This window comes from Epinephelus lanceolatus, chromosome 2 (genome assembly GCF_041903045.1).
Source record: "Epinephelus lanceolatus isolate andai-2023 chromosome 2, ASM4190304v1, whole genome shotgun sequence".
NCBI classification, from domain to species: Eukaryota; Metazoa; Chordata; class Actinopteri; order Perciformes; family Serranidae; genus Epinephelus; species Epinephelus lanceolatus.
The window spans coordinates 47124277-47142061 of record NC_135735.1 but is presented as its reverse complement, the minus strand read 5'-3'; the positions used below and the strand labels follow the sequence as shown (position 1 = coordinate 47142061).

Sequence of the window (17785 nt, the reverse complement as noted above, 5' to 3'; positions counted from 1 at the left end):
ACCTGAACTGGTCTTAAGTGGAGTACCGAGGTAAAAGTACTTTGAACCAACAACTGTGTTACATTAAACTAATTTTGAAATCCTACGGAAATACATGGAAATAATGGGCCACCTTGAACAGTTAGGAAAATACCTTTAAAAATCTAAAATATTTCAACATATGTATGATAATGCAAAAACTAAGTAAAGAATATGTGATTTAAGGAGCCAGGGCTTATAAAACCATTATTATGGTCCTTAATGTAAATGATTTAAAAACTTCCCCCACTGTTGTTGCTCGTCACATTGTGGAAACACTGTTGGATGCTTTCATATGTTATCCAACAGGATGAGCCATCATCACTGGAATTTGGATTGAGGCCATTTCATGTTATGTAAAAGTCACTTAGCTAACAAACAAATAATCCACATAAGGCAATACCAGCTTCATATTTTCATGGATTTTTGGGTAAAGTGCTTCATATTTCTTCAGAGGGCATTATGTCAGACGATTGTGCTGAGATTCACCTGCTCACTTATTCTTCACTATAGTGGTTGTGGCTGCTGGCTGAGTGTGTAGTGTTGTGTAATGTTGTGTGTCAACTACAGCGAGTCCTTTCCAGCATAACCGCCTCTTTGCCTCTTTTACAGATCTCCACACTACGCCTGCCCAGAGGTTATCAGGGTAAGTGCTCTCTCTTGGTCTTTCCGTGTTTCTTTCATACAGTAATAGCAGCTCTGACCGCACTCTCCAGAATGGCTCTTACATCACTGCTCCATCCTCTCTGCATTCACTGCGCTCTCTCCTCAGGTCTCACCCCCCTTCCCCCTCCATTGGATAGAAATACACTCTCTACACACTATAAAAAAATCTGTTATTTGTGATGCAGTCTTGCATTACTTTGACCATTTTGTTTACGTATTTCCTGTTTTGCCTGTGGAAACTGTTTTTCCCCCTGTAAGACTGTAAGAATTCATTTTCTGTTTTAACAAACCTACATTTGGTTTAAACATTCGTTTGTCCGATGACAAACACACACACACACACACACACATACATACACATACACAGAGCTTGACTCTGTACACTTATTCAATATGTATTTGATTATCCTGTGTATCCTGTGTTATTTTCTCAGATTTCAAACAGATATTTTACTATGCATTGTTGATATAAATATTAGGAATGCACAATATTGGATTTTTTTGCTGATATTTGATATGCCGATACATAACAACTCATTTGGCTGATAACCGATATCTATGTCCACCTTTTTTCCCCACCTAATTTTAGTGATCCTTCAGTCTCTTCTGTAGTGGAATTAACATCATATTATACATGCATACTCTTATTGTGATGACCCACCAGCAGATGGAGACATGAAATACAATACTTTTTAATGTATGTAATATTCGTTCATTGTGCAAAATAAGAAAAAGCATATTTGCTTATTCTCATTTTAAAGCCAATATTGGCCGATACCGATGATGTGCCGATATTATTGTGCATCCCTAATTAATATATGAGCAAAATTGATATTTAAAATGTAGGTATCAGAGATTTTCTAAATAAATTTTGCAAGAAGTAAAGGTAAGGTATGGTACATCTTCCTACCGTCCATATCCATATCTCTGCCTGCTGTTTGTTCTCAAGTCATTTTGGGTAACACAGGAAATAACTAACTGACACCCAGCAGACGAGGTCGGGTTGGTACACCAGAAAAAGGAAATTCAAACACTTCATCTCAAAATAACTCCTGCTATGCAGTCAGCATCACAAATTGCTGATGTCCCATTGTAGGAATATCCATATATGGGTGGATTTTTCCATTAAGCACAGCGAGATGCTGAGGCTCAGAGTAGTCAGGGTGATTTACAGTTTGGGAAACAGTCTCAGAATGAAGGAGCTGAATGAAGAATTAATGATGTGAGTTTCATCTCTGTCTGTCTGTCTGTCTGTCTGTCTTTACCAGGGGGAGAAGTATGATGGGAGGAAAGCAGATGCATGGAGCTGTGGAGTCATCCTGTTTGCACTTTTAGTGGTGAGTGACGGCTAACCTTGTTAGGTAAAGGGATAGTTAAGATTTTTGAAGAGGGGCTGCATGAGGTACTTATCCATAGACAGTGTATTACATACAGTAGATGTCTGTCGGCACGCCCCCTGTTTCGAGAAGCAGGCTAGAGTCTAACATGGAAGCTAAGCAATGTACCGCTGTGGATGGGAGTCAGCTATAAAAGGTATTTTAGCCACCTAAAAAAATCTGTCAGTTTAAGTGTATGCTATATTAAGAATATGTTCACGGCTTTACCATGCTGTCAGACAGCGATTTCCAACAGAAAACTGAAGCTGTTATATTAATCTCTTCAAGGCCAGATTCCATCGAAAAAAAATTGTAATTTAACATTGTTGAACACAAGGAGCTGCTGGTCTACCACTGCCTAGTTTTGTTTGTTTTATTGTGTGACTCCAGCATTTAAAAGGCTTAGTTTGGATTTACCAAAGTCACAAAATAACACAAACTAACAAAGTGATCAAGGCAGTGGTAGACCAGCAGCTCCTGTGTTCAGTGAGCCAAAATGACTGTTTTTGTCAATGGAGTCTGGTGGCCTTAACTAGCACATAGACTGGGAAGTGAAGCCCATAATGGCTTCCCTGTTGGAACAGGCTGTCTTACAGACAGATAGAGCACTAAACATACTCTCATCATGACATACACTTAAACTGATATAGATTTTTTTAGGTAGCCAAAATACATTTTGTTGCTGGCCCCCATCAACAGCAGTACATTGCGTAGCTTCCCTGTTGGACTCCAGCCCGCTTCTTCAAACTGGCAGTGCGCATCAACTGTATCTTATACACTGACTATAAGAACCCCATACAACCCCAATTCAAAAAATTCAAACTATCCATTTAAAGTGATTTTTCAGGTGGTTGACACGACATATTTTCTGATGCGCACTCTCTGTCGGCTGGTGGTAGTGTGCTGACCAGTGTGTGTGCGCATGCATCTGTGTGTGTGTGTGTGTGTGTGTGTGTGTGTGCTCGTGCTCACGCGCACTTGTCTCTGTGTGTTTTTTTTTAAACTAAATGTTGTTTGTAGAGCAGCAACAGTAACATTAAAACAGCAAAGTCACAATATAAACTGGATATCTCACTGACAACAAAATAAAAATTTCAATAAAATAAATCATAATCTAAATGAAGTTTAGAAAGAGATGTAGAGACAGAAATGACATGCCTGTGTAAATAAGATAAATAACATAAGGCTGTTTACTTTGTTTAATAAAAGGACAAGGTAAAGACCTGTTCTGTAGAGAAGGTAACCTTAAATGACCTCTGTTGTGATCTGGTGCTATATAGAAAATAAAATAAAATAGAATTTACTTGACTTTCGGGGGGGCTGACCAAAAGCAGCTAGCTTAGCTGGTGAAAAACAGCATAAATGTAAGGATATGTAATACATGTGTTCATTTATGTAGTTATTTCTCATAAATCTTAGTATATGTACAACTATTCATTCAGCAAGGAGTTTACCTGCCTTACTGGGACATCCTGGTGGTGTGCCAAGTAAACACTCTGGTCAGCACCTTTATCACATCTTACTTCTCTGTACCCCAGTCTTTACTACCATAATCCAGATGAACCTTTGCTAAAGGTTTCTAAAAAGAATAGCTAACTGATTAGTTCAAAGTTGGATACCTATGTTGCAATTACAGGTCCAGTGTGTAGGATTTAGGGGGATATATTAGCAGAAAGGGAATATGATATAATAAGTATGTTTGGGTTTTTCTAGTGTATAATTACCTGAAAATATGAACTGCTGTGTTTTCGATACCCTAGAATGATCCATTTATATCTAGATGGCAAGCAGGTCCTCGTCTGTGCAGATCACCATGTTGCACTGCTGTGTTTCTCTGCTAGCCTAGAATGGAAAAACCAAATACTGGCTCCAGATAGGGCTATTTGTGTGATGAGAGCATTGGAAAAAAACATATTTTTTTAATGTGAAATTGCTTTATTCAGTGTTTTTACAGGTATAAATGTAAAAAATCAAATCAGTTAACAGGTGCAAGGCCAGTGGCCCATCTCCAACATGCCAAACAGCATCAGAGAAGCACTGATTTGTAACATGAAACTGCTTCATACAGTGTCTTACTGGTCACCTGGTCTTTTTGTTTTAGAGAGGAAGAGACCTGAGTGGATAATTGAGCCCACGGTAAAAACTTTCTTGACAATGAACACTGAAAGAATTCTAACCAGGAGCAGTTTCAGCTGGTTGTTATCTGCAATCCTCCCTGCTATGACACCACTAAATCCTCCTAGATCTTACACAGTTTCTTTAAAATCTCAACCTACAGTGTATATTCTTGATTCCTGAGATTAATTTGAATCTGTGAACCATTTCATTAGGGAATCTCTGAAATTACACGGCTGTAGGGCATATAAAACTGCACTGATTGCACTTTAGACTTTTCCCCTGCCACTGCATTAGTCAGTGCGATGAAGTATTGCAGGAAAAAGAGAAGGAGAGGTTGATTTAGTTTGTTCTTGAGGCAAATATTTATGCTGAATGAGTGCTATATTTGTGAAGCAGTTGTTCCAAGGTGAAGCAGAAGGTCACTAATGTTTCAACACAAAATAAACTACCTTACAGCAGAACTTGTGCTGCGAGTGAATGTTAACATCCATATACACTTTTTGACATTAATACTGAAGGTCACTCCATGAAGACATGTGCACATGTGCTTTATATGGAAGCTTCACTTGTGTTGAGAAAAGAGTGGATGCCGTAATGTTATGAAAAGTCTTGCTGGAGGCTGGTGTGCCTGTTCTTGTACACCCAGTCTGCGGTTTACATCAGGTGGGACTGAATTAAAGATGGGATGCTGGAAACACACTGCATACCAATAAAAAATTTAAACTGCTTCATAAATTAAATAAGTACAGAAATGAAACAGAGCTGGCCTAACTAATGCAACTTCATCACTTAACTGTTCATCTCTCTCTGTTCTATAATATGAGAAAGATCAGCCACAAAGAAAGTGTTAACAAAACAACATAACTGTATAATTTAACACAAAGATGAGGAAATCTTCATCAGAAGGCATAACCTTTTAAAAAAAGGATGAAATTAAGACTGAGGTGCCAACACAGCATGACTCCTCAACCATCCACATACCCAATCTGACCAACATTCATCTATCATTTAAAATTCTAACAAAACAAATAATGGACACATGATGACACTTATCAGGTAACGGAATTCAAACTCTGGACATGTACAGTTCAAAGTTCTTTATTTGTTATATGCACAACAATTCCAGTGAGGCAGATGCTGGCAAAGAAAGTCTTTGTTCTCAGGCTCCCTGCCACCTGCTACTCAGTTTTTTCTTTAAGTCACTCACACACCAATGGAAGCATCATCCAATTTGGGGTTCAGTATCTTGGTCAAGGACACATCGGCATGCAGACAGGAGGAGTCGGGGATTGAACCACTGATCTTCCAATTGGTGGACAACCCGCTCTACCGCTGACCCACAGCCACAGAGTTTGAGTTTGAGCGCTCTAGCTCTTGGATTTGGTAGAGAATTGTTCATTTTTCTTACTATTTTTGGACTGTCTTAGACCATCTGAACAATATGTATGAATTTTGAAAATGGGTGTAGTTCCCCTTTAATACATTTCAAAATACGCTAATCAGCCACAACATAAAATCGCTGAGAGGTGAAACATTGATAACATTTGTCATCTTGTCACAGTGCAATACAGTGTTCTGCTGGGTAAGCTTGAGTCCTGGAGTTCAGGTGAATGCCACTTGGCACACACAACCCACCCAAAACTGCAACCCAGTCTCACTCTAGAGTAATTGAAAACCAGTGCTTGGTCAGTGACTCCTGGCGTTAGACACCAATAAAAAAGTCGCCGTTTCACGTTGGCATGATACGCAGCTGTTTGCCGTTATTGGTTAATGACACCCGGCAGCGTCAGGGGGAGATGCGGTGGGACAGCAAGGAAAGTTAGGGCAGCAACAAGACAGAGTAGGGCAGATGGGAGGTGTGGTGGATGGGTAAAACAACCACCGATTTTCACCTGGGAAGCTGGTGTTTGCTCTGGGTGGTGTGGGTCAACTCCATTATTTTGTTTGGGCCCTCTAAATTGGTTAGTTGTTCTTTTCTTGTTTAAACACATTTCCCCTTTTAAAATATTTGACTGACTTAGTTCTGCATAGTATGTAAATCAGAGCCATGAGACTGGTGTAATTCATTTTGCTGTGTAGCACACACACTCTGCAGCGTGGTAAACGCACAGCACATAACAAAGGCTTTTCAGCAGCTTTATAATGCGACAGTGACAAGTGAGTTGTCAGAGAAGCAACTAAATGAATATGTTTGTAAATGTGCACACTTGCATGTTCTTCTCTTGATTAAGATGGAGCATATATAACACAGTCATCATGTGAAGATAAATCTCTCCACTCGTGTTGTTTTGATTACCCACGCAGTGTCAGTGGCCATATGGCTCCGTCCTGCTCCTTTTCAATGAGGAGGAAACTGGATCAGTCATCACGTCACTAAGTGCGCTCCCCAGCTGGAGCAGAGGCTGGCTGCCACACAAACAGCTTCATCACTGACTCTTATGACTGATATCTCTCACAAACTGCCTCCACTCCTCCTCTTTGTTAAAATCCACATTATCTCTCAGTGAACACCTCAACACCTGACGAGACATTTACATGACAATAGAAAGTCTGCTGAAGGAGCAGTTTGATGCCGGTATTGTGTTTTCAAATCTCCCAGTTGTTTTCATTTTTGGCTTGCAAGTGTTGGAGATATTCACAGTCCCCAGTGGATTATTCCCAATGATATCTGTGACCCCCTGACCTTTCCTCTAGCGACACCATCAGGCAGGAACACTTTGGCCCATGATAAGGCTTCTGAAACTGCTGGCCATCTTTTCTTGATTTAGCTGTGGATATTCATGCTTCCAATCTGTGTTTGAGATTCTGTGACTCCTCCTGTAGCACCAGCATCAGTCTAAATGTTTCATCTTTACACAGAAATAATAAAATCTACCGGGCAGGTTTCCCATACACCTTTGTTGAGCACATTATGTAATCATTTTAGTTTTTTATGAATTACAATCCGCTCCACATACTCCTACAGAGCTCAGGGGGGTCTTAAATGGTAGAAAAAATAAATAACACAATTTGCATTTGGTCTTCAAATCAAAGTAATGTAATGCGGTGCCGTAGCATTGTTCCGACCTCTCATTGTTCCGACCTCTCATTAGTCCGACGTCCCGTTGTTCCAATATGTGATTATACTAGGCTATACTGTATTTACGTACCATAGAGGATCAGCAACATAACAAAAGTAGGCTACAGGTCGAGATACAAGTGTCATAGAGAGGAGAGAAACACCATAACCTCCTATTGTTAACTCTGGGGTCGGGGTTGTGTGGGGTGCTTTCCGCAGTGCTGAACGGCTCCCGGCGAGCGTATTTCTACCTTGATGGTGCGCCGCGACCGGCTCTGGGTCAGCTGGGAAAGGCCTGAGGCGAAGCAGGCTCACGGCTTATGTGTTTGTCACTTTCTTTTTCATTTTAACCCACACCATGATCTTTTCCTGACCCTAACCAAGTGGTTTTTGTGCCTAAACCTAACCAGACCTTAACCACAGGGCATCATGATGATTTCGGAACAACGGGTTTAATATGGTCGGAACAATGGGATGTTGGACCAATGGGCTGTTGGACCAATGGGCAGACCCCGTGTAATGCAGTATTCAATTTAAGACTTAGCTAAATTAAAGTACAGACTAATATCTGGTATTAAATATGATAAAATATACTAGGGCTGTCCCCAAATAGTCAACCAATCCTTAGTCAATCAGAAAGGTCATTAGTCTGCAAGATTTCATTGGTCCCTTAGTCGCAGAAAAAAAACATAAAAAATGTGAAACTCTATCAAAACCTATATGAATGGACGATGTGGGAGTTTAATTTGAAAGGACAGACACAGGAAGAGGCCCCGCTCAGTAGTTAGACAAAAGTCACAATACAAACCAATCACAGCCTACAGATACCTTTCTCTTCTTCCATAAATATTTATCTGTGAGAAATACGGAAAAGTTGATCATTTTAGTGCAGGGCTACCCAGAGCTTTACATCTATCCACGGATAATAGGCCTACACACTTATAAACATCGCCTAGAAGAAGATCAGCTCTGCACTCAAGATTAATAGGGATAGATAGGCTATATGATGCTTGTTAAGGTTGCTTAGCAAGTGTGGGATCAGTTTGAGAAGGTGAAGGACAAACTCAAGGTGATATGTAAACTCTGCATGCAAACAATTGCCTATTATTTGTCGACTACAAACATGACGTATCATCTGAAACATGTATGTAGCTACATGCCCATTACCCACTGAGCATAATCATTACTGTTTTGCCGACAGTGTAATTAACAGGCCGCTTGCTCAGTGTGTGACGTGCACTTGTAGATAAAATATAGGCCTATATTAATGAAGGTTTATTAGTACAGTTCTGTATTTCTCTAATGTAGCACAGTGTTAACAATGTTACTTATACTATTTTTTCTCAGACCTTGAACTTAAACCACTGTGTTGCCCCGCCCAAAATATATAATTTAATAATTAAATTAATGTCATTAACATGTGGGCAACTAGGCGACTTAATGGCCCTAAATGACGACTATTTGTTGTTTATTTGTTTCATCATCTTGGCATTATAAGGTTCTGTCTGACATTTTTGTCAAAATGAACAATTTGAGTGTACCCAAAAGTTCTATCCGACTGAGTGCACCCATGGAGGCTAATAAGAGTCCCAGTCTCCTTTGAGTAGCTTTGGTACTGACCAGGAACTGACTCAAATGACCACAAAGGAAGTACAGAGACCCAAAGTGACCAAAAAGAGACAAATATTACCCAAAGAGACACAAATGACCTTAAAGAGACACTAAATGACCTCAACAAGGCATTCGGAGGAATCAACATAATATACAGAAGAACTGAAAATGTGTCAGTTGTCAGTTTGTTGCACTTCTACAAACTAAGCAATGTGTACCCTTTAAATAGTCAGAACACACAGACCGTATGTTTACATGTTCCCTCCTTTCCTGTCCCTCCAGGGCGCTCTGCCTTTTGACGATGACAACCTGAGGAATCTTTTGGAGAAAGTGAAGCTGGGGGTTTTCCACATGCCTCACTTCATCCCTCCAGACTGTCAGAACCTTCTGCGCGGTATGATTGAAGTGGATGCGGGCAAGAGGCTCACGGTAAGCTATGCTCTTCTCCTCACCTCACCTCACCTCACCTCACCTCACCTCACCTCACCTCACCTCACCTCACCTCATTGGTTGGTCTGGCTGCAAAAGGAGAGGGCTTAAATCTTCCATCAGTAGACTCCCGCTTGCTTTGCATATGTACAGTCTGGGCTGTTGCCTCAGGGACTGCTCAGACTAAATTTAGCAGAACTGCAACATGACTGGTCCTGCAGCTTCTGCACTCTGCATCAGATCTTTTCATCTCAGGCCATGGATTTGTTTTGGCTTAGGATAGAAGCATTACAAAAATAACAAAGGATGTATTTAGATATTGTGCTTCTTACTCATGTTTTGTCTGCAGTTATGTGAACTTTGAACAGCTGGTTTGAAATAACAGCTGCAACATCTGCACATCTTAGAAATCAGTGAGATCATACATATTAATTCATGATTTTAGCTCAAAAATACAGCTTGTCAAGAGGGTAACTAAAGTTGAGGTATACAGTGGCATGCAAAAGTTTGGGCACCCCTGGTCAAAATTCATTTAACTGTGAATCATCAAGTGAGTAGAAGATGAACTGATCTCCAAAAGGCATGTAGTTAAAGATGGAACATGCTTTTCAACTTTTCCACCAAGATCAGTATATATATCACAACAAATCACTACAAATTTAGAGCGAAAAAAAGGAAATGAGCACCATGCAAAAGTTTGGCACCCAAAGACATTTGAGCTTCTCAGGAAACTTACCAGGGTGTCAGACCTTAATTAGCTCGTTAGATCTCTGGCTTGTTCACATTCTTCGTTAGGAAAGGATGGGTAATGCAAATTTCAAAGCTTTATGAATACTCTGACTCCTGAAACCTTTTCCAACAATCAGCAGCCTCTAAACAGCTGCCTAGCACTGTGAAAACTAAAATAACTGATGTCCACAAAGCAGGATAAGGCTATAAGAAGATAACAAATTGTTTTCAGGTAGCTGTTTCCTCAATTCATAATGTAATTAACAAATGGAAGTTAACAGGAACTGTGGAGGTCAAGTTGAGGTCTGGAAGACCAAGAAAACTTTCTGAGAAAGCTGCTCATAGGATTGTTAGAAAGGTAAATCAAAATTCCTGTTTGACTGCAAAAGACCAGCAGGAAGATTTATCAGTGGTCGTGCACTGTTCTACTTTATAGCTGTGACACCTGTACAAATATGACCTTCATGGAAGAGTCACCAGAAGAAAACCTTTCCTGTGTCCTCACCACAAAATTCAGCATCAGAAGTTTGCAAAGGAACATCTAAACAAGCCTGATGATTTTTAGATGAAGATGAAGAGAGGACAGCTTCTACAACAGCACAATGATCCTAAACACACCTCCAAATCCACAATGGACTACCTCAAGAGGTGAAAATCCCCAAAACAAGAACTGAAAGGCTCTTAGCTGGTTACAAATAGAGTTTAGAAGCTGTGATACCTGCCAAAGGGGGTACTACTAAGCACTGACCATACAGGGTGCCCAAATGTTTGCTTCAGGCCTTTTTCCTTTTTTGTTATTTTGAAGCTGTAAAAGACTGAAATGAAAAAGTAATCTTGCTTGAAGTAATAATGATCATCAACAATTTGTTTTTTGGAAATCAGGTCATCTTTTAATTGATTAGCTATTCACAGAAAACAAAATGACCACGGTGCCTGAAATTTTGCATGCAACTGTATAATCATTGGTTATTTATCATAAATTATGAAAACATTTTGATAGCTCTTACCTTTTCTATGTTTTGATGATTTTTTATGCACCAATTTGCTCCTTAACTGCATAAATGTATAGCAGAAATGCCATGGTACTTCCTGCTTCAACTGTGCATAGTTGCTTCCTCTTCTTTCCTTTTTATGGCAGATTGCAGTTGCTGCTTTGGAGGTTGCATACTGACACCATCTACTTTACTGGAGGCATTTTTGCATCTATGAGTCCTGTTTGCAGGAGTTTGTCAAAAAAAGCACTCTGCTACTTTCATGTTTTTATTTTAGAGAGGGGGGTTGTGTAACTGTATGCAAGTGCTGCCTTAGAAGCTCATCATAAGGAGTAAAAGTCCCCTTTGTATTGCATGTGTGTATTTCAGTTGTAATTTTGCTGAAGAAAAAGAAAATATGCACATGGAGTATAGTCAAATAAAGCTGTCACAAACATCACATCCTGCTCATCATCCTGTTTAATACAAAAACACATCAAACACTATGGAAAAGGCATTTAAACAAAACCACTATGTTTTTTTTAATTTATATATAAAAATCATTAATGTTTATTTCCTCCTCTAATTTTTGTTACAGTTAGAGCAGATCCAGAAGCATACGTGGTACTTGTAAGTATATCCACCTGTTTGAAAGTTTCCATGTTTCTGTCTGTGTTGAGTGTCTTTATGCAAGTCCACATTAACAGTTGGTAAAAAGGAAAATGCAGCTGCAGGTCATGCAGAATATTTCTGATAATAATATACTCATCAGACCCAGTTTTTGAAATCTCTGATGGAAGCCTCTGAGAGAAGAAGCGCAGCTCAAACATCAGGACACTCCATCACTTCTAATGGATCTCTCCACTGACAATCTAAGATTTCTGTCAGTTGGTTTGTGTGATGCTAAAACACAAAAATGTATGTTGTTATTTCGGATAGAAATGATGAACAAAACCCCCAAAATAAGACCAAGTCTTTAATGAACAGTAACCAAACCAAGCAGTGTCTTCTTATAAACCACCCGACACCAGTTGTGACCATTTCAATCAAAGGATGATTTTTTTTCTCTTGTTTTATTTGATTGATGTTTAGAGTTTGTATGTGCAAAAATATCAAGTCAATTTACAAAAAAACAAAAAACAATTCATTATTAATAAAGGACTCAGATTGAAGTTCTTCATGGGTCCATAATGATGGACCTGGACCCTAACTGACCTGAGAGATATAACAAACAGACATAACAAACTGTCAGATATAACAAACTGTTCTCACCTATCTTACTGTAATATTTAATAATGTTTCAGATGTCTGTTTTTATTTTATTTTACTCTATTGTCATTTATTTTGTTGTTGTGACATGAGTTAAAGCCTTAATTTCCTCAGATCACTATCTGTCATCCTCTGCTTCACCTCCAACTCACTGGTGGTGGTGCTGCTGGTCAGTGTTTTAATGCCTCCGTGCCGGGATTAGCCGTAGCCGGAGGCATTATGTTTTCAAATTGTCCGTCTATCTGTACATACACGTACATACCTATGTGCGTCTGTCCGTCCGTCAGTCAGTCGGACCCATTCTCATAAACGCAATAATTTAAGAATACCTTGAAGGAATTTCTTCAAATTTGGCACAAACGTCTACTTGGACTCAATGATGAACTGTTTAGGTCAAAGATCAAGGTCACTGTGACCTTCTCTGTCTCATTCAGTTGACTGCAATAATACAAGAACGCCTTGAGGAGATTGTTTCAAATTTGGCACAAATGTCCACCTATACTCAAGGATGAACGATTAGATTTTGGCAGGCAAAGGTCAAAGGTCACTTTGAAGGAATTTCATTTCCTCAAATTTGGTATAAACTCCCCCTTGGACTCAAGAATGAACTGCTTAGAATTTGGTAGTTGAAAATCAAAGGTCAGGTCATTCTAATTTTTACGTTTAAGCTTATTATATTGGCGTTGAAATGTATCCCACAATGCACTTTATTGTTCTGTCAGTCTCATGCCCAAATTAAACCCTGAGTGCACTCTGACATCACTGGCGTAGAGTAGAACATCTAAAATTGTATTGTGTAAAAATATTTTATAAAGATATATCACCTATTTGTATTTTATTGGTATTTATATTTATATTTCATATGGGCTGTTTTGTACTTGTCCACATTTATCTTTTAAGCTCTGGAGAGGGCACATTGTTGCCAAAACATCAGCTTATGAAATGAAATTTACACTCCGTACCCGTCATGTTTAAGTGCTCTTGCTTCCCTTTCAAGTTATTATACTTGTTTGCTTGCTTATCAGGAGGTCTTGTGCAGTAGAGCATGCCTTCTTTCAGGTTTAAGCTGCCCAATGTGCTCTATTAAAGGCTTTTTCCACCCTGACATGATTTACACTTTGAAGGGAATTAAATAAAGTTCAGCTTCAAAAGTAAAAGCTGCCAACTATCTGCACAGTAAGTCTAAATTTATTTCTTTGTGACTTCAAATAATATGACTTAATGTCAAAGCTCAGGGCCAGTTTTGCTTGTCAGTTAGCTGCATGTGTTGTGTTGCAGAGCTGGAAAGAATGAGCCGGAGCCCGAGCAGCCTGTTCCCAGGAAGGTGGCCATCAGGACTCTGGCTGCAGCTGAGGAGATCGACCCCGATGTCCTGGAGAGCATGCACTCTCTGGGCTGCTTCAGAGACAAGGACAAACTGACCAAAGACCTGCTGTCTGAGGAGTGAGTGAGGAGGAGGAGCAGGGGGAGGAGGGGTGGAGGAAGCAAAGAGGCGATAAAACCATAGAGGAAGCAGATTAAAGGGAGAGGGATGGTGGTGAGGGAGCTGACAGGAGGGGCAGAGAAATATATGAGACAGCAGAGAAATGTCAGTTTGATGAATTCTTCTATTTAATATGTCTTGTGATGATGGAACATCTTACTGTCCCGCTCTTAACCAGTGGGCACTCAGCTGATGGTGAGCTCTTGGACTTTATTCTCTCTCCAGAGAAAACCAAGAAAAGATGATCTACTTCCTGCTGCTGGACCGCAAGGAGAGGTATCCGAGCCACGAAGATCAGAACCTGCCGCCACGCAATGAGATCGGTAGGCCAGTCCAGCTGAACAAAATATAGCCACAAATAAGACATTGTTATTTGTAGGGCTGTAGTCAACCAAAGAAAATCTTGGTCTACCGAAGTCGTACATAATCTTCAACTAATCGATTAGTCATGGAACAAAAAAAATCTGCACGTTATTTTTACCTCTGCGGTGGTGTGTGTGTCACTCTGCAGTTACACCTCCAAAGTGCTAGTCAGCGGTGGTGGACTCTGTTAAGAGCTGTAAAGTTTAGTTGATTCAAAACACACACTAAACATGGCTTAATGGAGACAATTTCATACACAAGTCTATGGCATTTTACATTGTATAAATTAGCCTAGGTCATTCCCGCCCTGCAATACACTGTTGCATGTAGCTACGTTCTAACGTCAGGGAAACATGTAAACATGGTTATTATTGTTGTAAATTTATCCCCATTTTCGGATCATAACCCTACTGGAACATGTCAGGTTGTATTTAGAAGCTTTTATTGATCATTTTTGACTGGAGAAAGTGCTACTACACACAGTCATACCCTGGCTGCAAGTGCACATGTAGCTACATGTTAACGTTAGGGAAACTTGGAAACGTGGTCACTTATGTTGTTAATTTCTCCCCAGTTACTAATGGTAGAGATGCTGGTAGAATGACAATGGTAGAACGACAGTGTAGAGATGATGAGAAACTTCAGAAACCATTCAGAGCAGATTAGGCTTTTCGGAAATGGGACTTAAAGAGAAGCGCTAAACGGAGTGTTTCACACAGAGGGTGAATGCAGGTGTTCCAGCACAGACAGGATGATGACCATTACAGCATGTAAGCATGTTGTCTTAGAGACCTTAGATACAAGTATAAACATGAAAATTAGCATTGTAGTTCCCCTCCTTTTTCCACCCTCCATCTTTCAAATGCTGCACCAGATTTCACATAGACGATGGAGAAAAAATTGCAAAGTGTACAGTGGGTAGTTCAGGGGGCCTGGGATTGCAGAGCATTCCCCAGCAAATATACAATTGGCTAAAGGTACTGAGCCAACAAAGGAGAGCTTAGCTCTAAACTGAAATATTATATTTATCAGTAAATCTCATACTACACCTTTGGACTGATATATTAAATTGCCCTTTTTGGGTTACAATTTTTTTTCCAACTTGCAGCCCTCCAGAAAAAAAATGAATAAATGGTAGTCAAGATTGAAAAAAACTTACTGATACTGTAGGTTGCCTTTTAGTGAGGTATTTTTCTGACTACTTTCTGTCCTTGTGTTATCTCTTCATTGACATTTGACCCCTGAACCCTGCTCAGCAGACCCGCCCAGGAAGCGCGTGGACTCGCCTATGCTGAGTCGTCACGGTAAGCGGAGACCAGAGAGAAAGTCTATGGAGGTGCTGAGTGTCACAGAAGGAGGATCTCCCGTACCTGTACGACGAGCCATCGACATGGCAACCCATGGTCAGAGGTAAGAGATGTAGATCTGCACGTGTGTTCATGAGCATGGACAAACATGTTTGACACACACACACACAGGTCAGTCAAGAAGATTTGCTGTTGTACAAAGTGTTACTGATGATGGTTGTTATCCGTTGATAAATAATGTATTTAATTTCAGTTCAGTGAGTTGAAGGAAGGAGGTTCAGCTCAGCAGCACTTCATCAAAAATATGACTGGTCCTTTTTCAAATTGATGTCATATAGACCGTCTGTTTGCCCTCAGTATGTCCTTAGTTCACTTCTTCACTCCACTGAGCTCTGTCAAGTTCACTGTGAGCTCTGTCCACAGTTGTAAATCCTTTCCTCCTCCACCGAACTGCAGTTAAATACATGACGCATTATTCTCACCCTGTCGTTTCAAGATGTACTGTACATGTCATACAAGACCTGAAAACAAAATCCTGTTCAGTGCACTGTTAGCTCAGCTGGAAAATCCTATCAACTGTTAAAATGCATGAACAGGACTCTCAGGTTTGTGTGTCGTGTGTGTTTAGTATGCATGGAGCATGCAGTCAAAGTGGATAAGAAGCATCCCGGTTTAAGAAGATGTAAACCTAAAAAGTATTTGGCAAGTCGCTGCATTAAGTGGCTGTTGATGTTTGTATTGTTGGGACAGACCAGCAGAATGTAGCAGATTGTAACAGTCAGAGTATATTGAAGAGTCCTTATGTTTGAAAAGGCCCCAAAAATGTGTGTTAACACTAAATTTTGTGAAAGCACACTTATTCCAGGTGTGACATGAACCCAAGAACTGAGCCTGGATACATCTTACAGTAATCAATATCAAATGGTTACTAGAGAGTCATTAAGGCAAAACAAATACCATTAGACTGGCAATGAAATTTAAGTCATTTGTACATTTTGTACATTTTGTTCATCCCATATGCCAAACCTTGATTTTTCTTTTATGGAGTAATTTATGCAAATCAAATTGTAGCACAAACAAAACATATACAGTACATACTTCATCAACACCAGTTGAAAACCTTCAAAAATAGTGAATTGATAGCAATTTGAAATTAAAGGACAATAATGGCAGCATTAGAGGTTAGAAAACATTATATATGCTTTATTCTTTTGAAAATGGTTAGCTGTGATGTAAAGTATACATGACTAATAAGCATAACCTCTTTAAGGGCTCCTGTGTTCACCAGTGTTTGAGTTTTTTTGTATCTGTACTCTCAAAGGAAATAACCCAAATAACCAAGGTAGTATTGAAACTTCTCCTGTTACACGATACCTGCATTTGATTTGCACCGGGGGTCTGATCAAAGACCTTCCCAACTCCTCACCAGATCAATAAACTTTCTGTTGCTGCCATCACTAGAGCCATTCCCCTCCCAGCAAGACTGCCCATTTAGCACAAGCTAACAAATCAGCAGCACTGACATTGAACGGTGAGCCATTAAAGGGTCCAACCAAATTCTCACGGACACCAAAACAGCTGGATTCTGTCATTAATCCTGCTGCTAACTGTTAGGTAACCTTAGTTGTGTGATGCTAACAGTCACCCCTGTCACACTGGGTACCTTTCAAGTCTCTTATTCGTCATTTTCTCGCTCCTCGATCCTCCCTTGAACTGGAAATGGTTCTGGCGCACCATTTTGAACACCTTCCCAAAGCTCATAGGAGGGATCTCTCTCTCTGAGCGAGGATACATGAGAGCAACCTCCACAGAAGTCTTTTGTCGGCTGATATGCCCCTGCATTCAGTCAGTTGGAATCTGAAGCTGATTGGACTGATCTGATACAACTCATCATACTGGAGAAAAAGAAATGGCAGGGTAAACTCTATTAAAAATCAGTTGTGTAATTGTAGGTCTGGACAACAAAAAGACCACAGGCAACTTTCTTTGTTAGAAAGATTTTTCTTTTCATGACCTGTTATTTACCCCATTTTATTATGAATACAATTAAAGTCGGATAGAGAGCATCTGTTTGCAGGAAAGCACTTTTTATTCAGTTATCATCATTTCCATTGAGTCACACGTGAGGCTGATCATTCTTGAGCGCCAGGTTGATGAGTTGCATAATTTCAATTTACCCTGAAAGATTTAGCCTAATAAGTAATTTCCAGGGTTCAAAAGACACCATAATCATATTCTGGGATATTAAGTAATGAATTCACATCAGAATATCAATAAATACAGATGCAAATAATTACTGAATAAGATAACTGCATTCTGCACCTCTGAGCAGGCCACAGTGGAGTGTAAGAACGCAGGTTATTCATGTGCAGGTGTTTGTTAAACAG

The 17785-nt window shown here is 39.8% G+C and overlaps 1 protein-coding gene across 10 annotated transcripts in view; it reads left to right on the top strand.

Moving 5' to 3' along the window:
* LOC117258502 (serine/threonine-protein kinase BRSK2-like) overlaps positions 1-17785 on the top strand; it is a 218365-nt gene that overhangs the window by 155655 nt on the left and 44925 nt on the right. For 6 of the 10 annotated variants that reach the window (XM_078162083.1, XM_078162080.1, XM_033629528.2 and 3 more), the window contains exons 6-12: positions 631-664; positions 1953-2021; positions 9130-9276; positions 11575-11606; positions 13524-13688; positions 13954-14051; positions 15351-15501. In XM_078162083.1, the coding sequence (XP_078018209.1) occupies positions 631-664; positions 1953-2021; positions 9130-9276; positions 11575-11606; positions 13524-13688; positions 13954-14051; positions 15351-15501 (696 nt within the window). Of the gene's footprint in view, positions 1-630; positions 665-1952; positions 2022-9129; positions 9277-11574; positions 11607-13523; positions 13689-13953; positions 14052-15347; positions 15502-17785 lie in introns of all 10 variants that reach the window. The other 4 variants (XM_033629509.2, XM_078162077.1, XM_033629519.2 and 1 more) reach the window with 1 other exon arrangement.